This window comes from Cryptomeria japonica, chromosome 3 (assembly GCF_030272615.1).
Source record: "Cryptomeria japonica chromosome 3, Sugi_1.0, whole genome shotgun sequence".
Classification (NCBI taxonomy): Eukaryota; Viridiplantae; Streptophyta; class Pinopsida; order Cupressales; family Cupressaceae; genus Cryptomeria; species Cryptomeria japonica.
In genome coordinates, this window is record NC_081407.1 from 413,695,804 (window position 1) to 413,706,112 (window position 10,309).

The 10,309-nt window shown below is 36.3% G+C and overlaps 1 protein-coding gene across 1 annotated transcript; it reads left to right on the plus strand.

Moving 5' to 3' along the window:
• Positions 1 to 3,001: 3,001 nt before the first annotated feature.
• On the plus strand, positions 3,002 to 4,395 carry LOC131874226 (uncharacterized mitochondrial protein AtMg00860-like). The gene is made up of 2 exons (XM_059217500.1): positions 3,002 to 3,340; positions 4,234 to 4,395. The coding sequence occupies exons 1-2, from the start codon at positions 3,002 to 3,004 to the stop codon at positions 4,393 to 4,395; spliced, it is 501 nt and encodes a 166-aa protein (XP_059073483.1).
• The last annotated feature ends 5,914 nt before the right edge of the window (positions 4,396 to 10,309 follow it).

The window sequence follows — 10,309 nt, forward strand, 5'->3', positions numbered from 1 at the left end:
AATATGATAGTAGGAAGATGTTATTCATTAAGTAGTGATGTTGAGATACTCTAGGGAATTGTTGTATGGATTAAATATGTAAAGAGATGTTAATTGTAATGTTCTCTTTATTTCCACTTGTTTTATATGATTCCTTAAGCATTCATGTTGTTAGTAAATGATGCATTCAATATGTATATGTTAGATAAATATAGTTGCATATGTTCTTGCATAGATGTTTTAGAAAATTATTATCTCTATTTGTAGTTAGTTTATGTTTATTTCTCCAGGGTATTTTAGCAGGCATTACATCTGGTATCAGAGCCCATGTTCATACACTGGGTACTTTGGTTTCATTTGAGCCCATTGTGCTTGTTAGCACTTTAGCATGGGGTAGCCCATCGATGTATCCCTGCTTTTGATTTTCTTACATTTATTGCCTTAGATTTTAGCTTATAGTTTCACTTGTGTCTTTTTAGACAAGATGCCTATTAGAGGTAGAGGGCATGGACATGGTGGTCATATGGGTACTCGACAGAATCCTCATCTTGAGGTTTCTGAACAATCACGTCATGAGGAACTGTAGAAGGATCAGTAGGTGGATGGAGCGTAGGGTGGTGATGCGATTCCACAATTTGTCAATGCACTTCAGAATCTTCTTGACCCTTTAGGACCAGGATAGAAAGAGAACTGGCAGGAGGAGTCTGATCATTATGATCATCAAGAGAGAGAGAGAAAGAGAGAGAGAGAGAGAGAGAGAGAGAGAGAGTTCACATTCACCTAGGAGGAGAGTTGAGGTGGATCCTGATATGAGTGTAGCTAGTCACATGAAAGATCTTTAGTGGGCTCATCCTCCTACTTTTGATGGTTTGTGTAGTGGTATGGAGGCAGAGACTTGGTTGTTGGATTTGGGAAGGTGTTTTCCTATGCACCTGTATAGTAGTAACACCAAGGCGATGTGTGTGATTATGCATCTTCAAGATTTTGCATCTACATGGTGGCGTACGGAGGAGCAAATGTTGCGTCTAGATATTGTGGCATTTTTATGGGAATTGTTCCTTAAGCGGTTTCGTGTCCATTTCTTATCAAATCATTGGCAACAGAGGAAGGCCGATGAGTTTCATGATTTGAGGCAGTAGAGTATGCTGGTCAAGCAATATGAGCAGAAACTCTTTGAGCCCAAGAAGTACGTTGGGATTGTCGATGTTGAGCCGATGTTGATTCAACATTTTGTTAGGGGTCTCAGTGATCGCATCAGCGGAGAGGTTCAGATGCACAAACCTAAGACCTTGGAGACAGCCATTAATAAGGCACATATAGCAGAGGAGAACCTAACTTTGGTATTGGGAGGTGCACCAAGTGGGAAGTCAGTTAGTGCCCCAGTCTCAAGATTAGTTGTGAGAGGTGCACGGCCACAGTCTGTAGGATCTGCCAGGAGTTATCCCTTTTCTTTTTGGAGTGGTCTACGATATCAAAAGAAGTATCCTTAGAGTCAGAGTTTTGTGCATGGTGCTAGATCTCAGCATGATAGAGATCATGGTAGGTAGTGTGATGGGAGATCAACCCCCTCTTGGTTAGCACAGAGTTTTCAGTAGTCGAGTAGAGGTAGTGTTCAGTAGTCCAGTGCCCCTCCAATTACTCAAGGATTTGGTGGAGGGAATTACTTCACTTTTTGTAAGCATGGTTACTATACATCTCATTTCCCTTAGAGATCTTCTCATATATCAGGACAGAGGCTAGCAGCTTCCGAGCCTACTGTAGGCGATGCAAGGAGGTCTCATAGTGTGTTTGTGGTGGTTGATAACTGTCAAGAAGAGCATCAGGCTATAGTTGTTGAGACTATAGGTGAGATAGGTAGTACATCTTTCTTAGTGCTATTTGATTCAGGTGCTTCTAATTCTTTCATTTCTCCTTTAGTAGTAGAGAAATGCGGTCTTATTGTGGCAAAGCAAGGTGATAGGTGGAAGGTTGAGTTGGCCATAGGGTCTAAGGTGGCAGTTGATTCCATGGTGCATGGTTGTGAGTTGGATTTGGGAGTTTGTACCACCTCAGTGGATCTTCGTATTCTCTCTTTGGGTTCTTATGGCATTGTTCTAGGCATGGATTGGCTTGAGTCTCATTAGGCTAGTATTGACTATCATGGCAAGAGGGTGTAGTTCTTAGATGATAGTGGGAAAAGTGTGGAGATAGTTGGTGTCCAAAGACCTATTTCTCTTCGCAAGATTTCTGCTATGTAGTTGAAGTAGTGTGCGCGACAGGGTTGTCAGTTGTTTATAGTGAGAATGAATGATTTGGATGAAGGAGGGAATTTTGATGATCTCTTTTGTCATCATCCCATTCTCCATGAGTTTTCATATGTTTTCCCTAGTGAGATTCTAAGTATGCCGCTGAAGCGCGACATTGATTTTTGGATAGAGTTGGTTCTAGGTGCAATGCCTATCTCTAAGGCTCCTTATCGGATGACTACTCAGAAGTTGAGCAAGTTGAGATTATAATTGGAGAAGTTATTGGCTAAGGGATTAATTTTCCCTAGTGTCTCTCATGGGGTGTGCTAGTGTTTTTTGTGAAGAAGAAGGATGGATCTCTTAGGTTATGCATTTATTATAGATAGCTCAATAAGGTGACAGTGAAGAACCAATATCCTTTGTTGAGGATTGACGACTTGTTTGATCAGATTAAGGATGTGAAGGTCTTCTCCAAGATAGACCTTAAGTCGGGGTATCACCAATTACGGATTCATGAGGTAGATATTCATCATATAGCATTTTGCACTAGATATGGACATTATGAGTTCAAAGTGGTATCTTTCGATCTCACTAATGCTCGTTCAGTTTTTATGAGCTTGATGAATGGATTTCTCAGTACATATCTTGATAGGTTTGTGCTTGTATTCTTGGATGAAATATTAGTTTTCTCGAGATCAGTGGAGGAGCATGAGGAGGACATGAGGCAGGTTTAGTAGTGTCTTCGGGACAATCAATTGTGCGCCAATGTGGCAAAGTACAAGTTCTTCCAAATAGATATGAGATATCTTGGCCATGTTATATTAGAAGAGGGTATCACAGTGGATCCCTCTAAGATTCAGGCTATAGTGGATTGGCCAGCACCCACTGATGTTGGTGAGGTTCGTAGCTTCATGGGTCTTGCAGTTTACTATCATAGATTTTTTCAGGATTTATCGAGGATTTCTCACCCTATCTTTTCTCTTCAAAGGAAAGGGAAGAATTTTGTGTGGTCAGAACAGTGTGAGACAACTTTTTGGATCCTCAAAGAGCGTCTAACTAGTGCACCTACTCTAGAAATGCCAAATCCTTTACGATATTTTGTGGTGTGCACAGATGCATCTTTGGAGGGTCTTGGAGTATTTTTTATGCAAGATGGTAGAATGATAGCTTATGAGTCATGTCAAATCATATATCATGAGTTGAATTATCTGACTCATGACCTAGAGCTAGCAGCAGTGGTTCACGCTTTGGTTCATTGGAGACATTTTCTTCTTGGGCATCGGTTTGAGTTGCATAGTGATCACCATAGTTTGTAGTACATCTTTTCACAGCCGACTTGAATTCTAGGTACTGGTGATGGATGGAGTTCTTGTGTGAGTATGATTTTGAGGTGACATACATTTAGGGAAAGGAGAATGTGGTAGCAAATTCTTTAATTCATAGGAGGCATGAGGCTTCAATTATGTCTCTTAGTGTGTATTTGAGGAGCAAGATTCTTAGTGCCCTTCTTTCAGACATTTGGTATCAAGAGTTCAATGCATAGATTACTTCAGGGAGAGATTTGGACGGAAAATATGCAAGTTACTCTTTAGAGTTTGATGGTCTTCTTTGACATTTAGGATGTATATATGTTCCACCTTCAGATGGTTTGCGAGCATTGATATTATCAGAGGCCCATCGTGCAACTTACTCGACACATCTAGGTGTCAAGAAGATGCACACAGATTTGTGATAGTTGTATCATTGGGCAGGCATGAGGAGAGATATAGAAAACTATGTGTCATGTTTCTTAGAGTGCTAGCATGTGAACACAAAGCACCAGCATCTAGTAGAATTGTTGCAGTCAAACCTAGTTCCAGATTGAAAATGGGATATTATATCTATGGATTTCATCATTGGTTTGCCTATATCTTCATGTCGTCATGATGCTATTATGGTCACCATTGATAGGTTGACTAAGGTGGCACACTTCATGCTGATCAAATCATCCTACAGAACAGTGACAGTGGCTCGTATTTTCATGGAGCAGATAGTGAGGTTACATGATATTCCTCAACGGATTATATTGGATCGTGATCCAGTATTCACTTCATCATTTTGGACTGCCCTTCAGCATGACTTAGGAGCGCATCTGAACTTTAGTTTGGCATATCACCCTAAGACGAATGGTCAGATAGAGCAGGTTGATTAGGTATTAGAGGATATGTTGCATATGTACTTCATGGATCAACACTCTATATGGGAGGATTATATCTAATTGGTGGAGTTTTCTTATAATAATGGTTATCATAGTTTGATTGGCATGTCTCCTTTCTAGGCATTATATTGTCAACCATGTCGTACACCCTTGAGTTGGGATATGTTGGAGGATAGAGTGCTTCTTGGTTCAGAGATGTTGCAGGATATGGAGTAGCATGTGGCACCTATTAGAGAGCATTTGATAGCAGCACAGGACTTACAGAAGAAATAAGCAGATACTCATCGTGTGGACAGGCATTTTGTGGTTGGGGATAAGGTGATTTTGAGAGTGTGTTCATGAAAGAGTCCTATCCGTTATGGAAAAGGCTCTAAGTTGGCGCCTCAATTTGTAGAACCTTTTGAGATTTTGGAGAGGATTGGTCTTATACCATATCATCTTGCCTTGTCGCCATGCTTGTCTTGTATCATGATGTCTTTCATGTGTCTATGTTGAGACCTTATCATCTTGATATATCACATGTTTTGGATTAGCATTCATTGTAGGTCGAGGATGGACAACTTTCTTTGGAGCTTGTGTTCATTTTTCAATGTCGAGGGCTAACTCTCAAGGGTCGGGACATGGAGCAAGTAAGGGTCCAATGGGACCCAAGTGATGATTCTTCGACGACATGGGAGGATGTTGTGCGGATGAGAGAGTTGTACCCCTATTTTTTCTCAGGCTTCTAGGAGTAAGCCTAGGCAAAGGGGGGCAGGATGCAATGTCCCTTCTAGACTTACATTTTGATTTATGCATCGATAGACCTATTTAGACATATGGATGATGTTTGATGATTACTTATGACTCTATTTTGATTTCTATGATATTGATGATGCTAGGTATTTTATATGGACATATTATATTTGGTGATTCACATGATTGATGATACATTCTAGATTACTTGATGGATGGATTTATATTGGATGGATTATATGCACTTGATATCTTTATGTGGATTATATGATATATGATGTTATGTTGATCCTAACCCCTATTTTGTTATTACGATTTCATGAGGTATATTAATGATTGTTATTGCATGATTGTCTTTGTCAAAGGGATGATGTCTTATCACTCATTACGAGCATGATAAGGTGTTGTGACTCTCTTTTCACTTGCATGTTTATTATGATGGATATATGTTGTATATGTATCATATTTTGATTGCAGGATTGCAAGTACTAGACATCGACTCCACCTGGTCCCACAAGTCTGAGCGTGTCCTATCTGAATGACAAGTTGTTGGAGATGGCATGAGTTCCCCTCACTCACTATAGGCCTACTTGTTCACCTTATTAGTTGTGCCGTGGCGTAAGTTGGTGGTCATTCTTGTGTTAGTATTCCTTTCATCAATTGCTTGAGTATGCGAGTGCCTGATTTATATTTAATTCATTAATGAGATTATGTAACTTATTAATGGTTAAATTAATTTATCCTATATTTGATTAATGGTTATTTATTTGATTATTTTATTAATTGATAATAATTATTGTTGATAGATATATTTAATCAATTGAGATTAACTTATTTTAAGTGATTGATTTTGGTTTATTGATTAATGATTTAACTATTACTATTTGTGATTTATTATTTATTTATTTATTTATTGTTTGATCTATTTAATTAATTATTAGTGGGATTGATTTATTGATTTTATATAATTGCATTGTTTATTTATTTATTATTTATATTTATCTTATTATTTAAATGGATATTTAGTAATATACTAAGGTTTATTAAATTATCTATAATTACATATTGTATAAATAATATTGTATGAACAAGGTATATTATACAGCTTACTTACAATCACATGTGATTGTTTGAATTCAAATTGGTAGGTAAATCATATGGGTAAAATATATATTCCTCGAAACTATGCAAGGTAGGTAGATTATATTGTTTCTAGGAATTTCTTGATTGGCTAGAATTTTCTATAGTTTTTGAGTTTGATTTTATAAATTTGGTTGTTTTGAGAATGTTTTCAAGTGGTGGAAATTCTGAGCTTGGATTCAAGTTCTGGTTTGGAGTTTGTTTGGAGATTCTATTTCTATGATTGTTTAATATTTGGAGTGGCTCGTGGATTTTTTCTCTCATCGAATCATCATTTATTGGATTGTGTTTCTAGGTTGGAGTTCTCGGCTTCCTTCTCTCTACAAATTTAGTTTTTGAAAATATTGTCTTCCATTGTGTTTGCCTGAAAGATTGTTTGGGGAATTAGAAATATATTATTATAAAGTTTAGATTTGGCTATGGGAAAAATTATGAGATTTAGATTTGCATTCTTTGGATTTTTCATGATTTGGAAAACGATTGTCGTGAAGGTATTCCCCATGATTTTATTTGATTGTCTTTGTTTAAGGATTCTTGTGAATCAATGTATTCCCTATGATTAGAGGATTGTGTCATTTTCCCTTTGAATTCCTACCTTCTCCAAGTGTTGTGAATGTTTTGTATCATTTTGGTGAGTTTGTGTTGTCAGGTGTTGTTTGGTCACCTATGACTTGTGATTTTGGTTTTTCCCTCTTGAAAGAGTGTAGAGTCATTAATTGAGGCTTTAAATAGCCTTATTATTGCTTCCTTGCACTCTTCATTTCATTATTGTACCTCTCTTGTGTCTCTTATGTATTTGTGGACAATTGGTATTTCCTATGTACTTTGAGTGTGTATTTTTTTGTGTAACTTGTTTAAAATATCATAGAAGGTTATGATTTTTCTTTAGAATGATTTACTAGTGTTATTTTTTTCCTTTCCACACCATCTAGGAATGATTCTTAGTCATTATGTGAATTCAGGGATCAAACTGGGTGATTTCTTCAAGTTCTGGTTTCATTCTTTAGCAATTTTGCATTTTGAGTCATATGTGCTAAAAGAAATGTCATGTGTACTGCTTTATTGATCATATGCGCTAATTTATGCATCATATACACAATTATATATATCATATGCACCATTTTGTGTTTTGAATGCACCAAACTGTGTTTTGTATGCGCCAGACTAAAGAAAATTGTAGTTTAAAGGGTTTTCGTCATATGGGTTTTGTCAAGTTGATTTTTAGGTGCTTCCAAAGGCTTTGAATGATTTTTTTAAGTTCTTCAATGATGTGTATGATTTGATTGCATGTGAGGATGATTTTATGTGTATTGCATTTCTCTAGCGAGAGGATGAATGCCTTGCTATTGAGGGTTGCTTAATGACTCTAGTGGGATGTGTTTTGCCTCACTTTTGAGGATTTGATATATATTTGGATTTACTTTTGGATCATGCTTATGTTTTGGTTCTTGATTGCTATCCATTGGCGAAGGCTCTTGGCTTGTATGAAGCCCTATGTATCCTATTATGTTTAGCATGTCCTTTATGATGTTATGAGTACCTCTATGTTTCTTGTGAGCCTTCTTTATGTGTTGTGATTTTATTTGATTTTATTTTCCTAAGGTCTTGGCATATGGTAGAAGGAGTGGGCTTCCTTGTGATGACCAAGGTCATGTGAGATAGGTTGATTAGTATTAATCAATTTATTGGGATGGGATTCGTTTAATAAGATAATGATAACATTGTATTGAGGCCATAGAGATGGCAATCTAATCTCCCTTGTTCTCACGTAGGTTGATATGGCTCCACATGTCTATCGGGGATTGTTTTACCCTTCTATGTGAGAGTAGATTGTATGTTTATCATGAGTGAGGATTTCTCTTATATATGAGGATAGCATGCATGACTATTATGGGTGTATATTTACCTTCTCTGTGAGGATAGCACATAGAGATGTGCCTATCATTGTTGTCCATATTACCTTCTATGTGAGGATAGCATGTGATGACACTCCACTTCTACATATGACCATGATCCTTATGCCTTGATTTGAGTTACGCCTCTGGGAGAGAGTTTATTGATTTTCTTTAGCTATGTGATGTGATGTTGGTGTAGATATGTTGTACACATTTGTTGTGTCATGTTGACTCCCTTGTTTGTTAGGTGTCAGCCTAGATCTTGAATGTGAGTTGGAACCCCATGTCATCTCCTAGCACGGGGGGTGGTTCCTTTGGTTCCACATGGTCGGGTGGTTTTATGCCTTCTTCCATTGGGATGATTTTCTTTGGATTTAGCATGTGTGGATATGGATTGTATTCTTCTTCATTATGCAGATGATCTATGGAGCTGATTTCCATTTATTTGGAGCATTGTATTCATGATGGCATTGTAAATACGGAAGAAGATTATGAACTCTTGTAATTGTAATATTATGTAACATGATGTATCTCTGTATCACTCTCTATGATGTGTAGTTTGTATTAGGTATAATCTTGTGATGGAAAGAAGATGTGAATATTGTTTGTATGAGATTCAATGATGTAATAATGATAGGATTGTGTTTAATTAATATTGATGTAATTGAGTTCATGAGATGGATAGGTTATGTGTAATTATAGTTGGAGTCCTATTATTAAAGGTTAATACTTCTTGTTGTAATTTCTTGTTAGGCATGTGATGAGATATCTAGATGAGATGTATCATGGTACTTGTAGGAAATGGAATATGGAATTTATATGTGCTATTGGAAATATGTAAGAATGATAATTAGGAATATTTGGTTTGGTGTTATAAAATGAACTTACAAATTGTGAATGAATGTAAAATATGATAGTATGAAGATGTTATTCATTAAGTAGTGACATTGAGATACCCTAGGGAATGGTTGTATGGATGAAATATGTAAAGAGATGTTAATTGCTATGTTATCTTTATTTCTACTTACTTTATATGATTCCTTAAGCATTCGTGTAGTTAGTAAATGATGCATTAAATGTGTATATGTTAGATAAATATAGTTGGATATGTTGTTGTATAGATGTTTTAAAAAATTATTCTCTCTATATGTAATTATTTTAAGTTTATTTATGTAGGGTATTTTGGTTGTAGTTTTGCGATGGGTCATGGCTTTAACTCTTAATAGACAATAACTGGAGTATCCATTTGCCTTCTACATAGTAGCTAGGGTTTTCATAAGAAACGCTATAATCGCTCGAAATGCACAAGAAACCTTCTTTTGCAGAAAAGGCACACAAAATAGAAAATTCGCAAGTGACTAAAATAAACTCAACATCTCCTTTTCTCTATCTTTTTTACCAATTAGGGTTGTATTTCCAAAAATGCACTAATTTACTGATGAAACTCAAAATTTGATACCTCTGACATATTGAAACAAATTCAGCGCCAAACTATAAGGGGGCACATAGTATTTGCATTCAGTTATCCCCCTTAGACCATGCAACTCTTCTTAGTTTTTAGAAGAAGAATCACTAGCTGCAAGTGTGGATCTATTCATATTCATATCTATTGTCATCTCATCATATTATTTCCCCCATTCCATCTTCATCTTTTCCTTTTCTACATTAAGGTCAATCTTCTTTACTGAATCAATAAACCTTTCATTTCTTCCTCTATAGAACTTAGCAATATGTCCAAATTTGTTACAGTTATAGCATATCAAACCTCTGTATGAGTCATTTCAACTCACATTTCTTCTGAAGTTAGACCTGCACATGACATCCTTGTGTCCATATTTGTTACAAGCATAACAATATCCATTGAAAGTTTGATCATTCTTGTCATAACTTGTATTTCCATATCCATTCCTATTCACTCTACTTTTGCACTCATTTGATTTATGTACAAATTTATTTCAAATGTAGCATTGACCATTAAATAACTTATTTATGATCTAATTTTTGCATTCAATATTTCTATATCCAATTTATTGCAAGAAAGATAATTATCATTAAAGGATTAAGAAAACCTAGATTGAATAGGAGGAGATCTCTTGAAGTTTTTCTTGTCCTGGACCGGAATGAAATCTTTCTATTGGTTG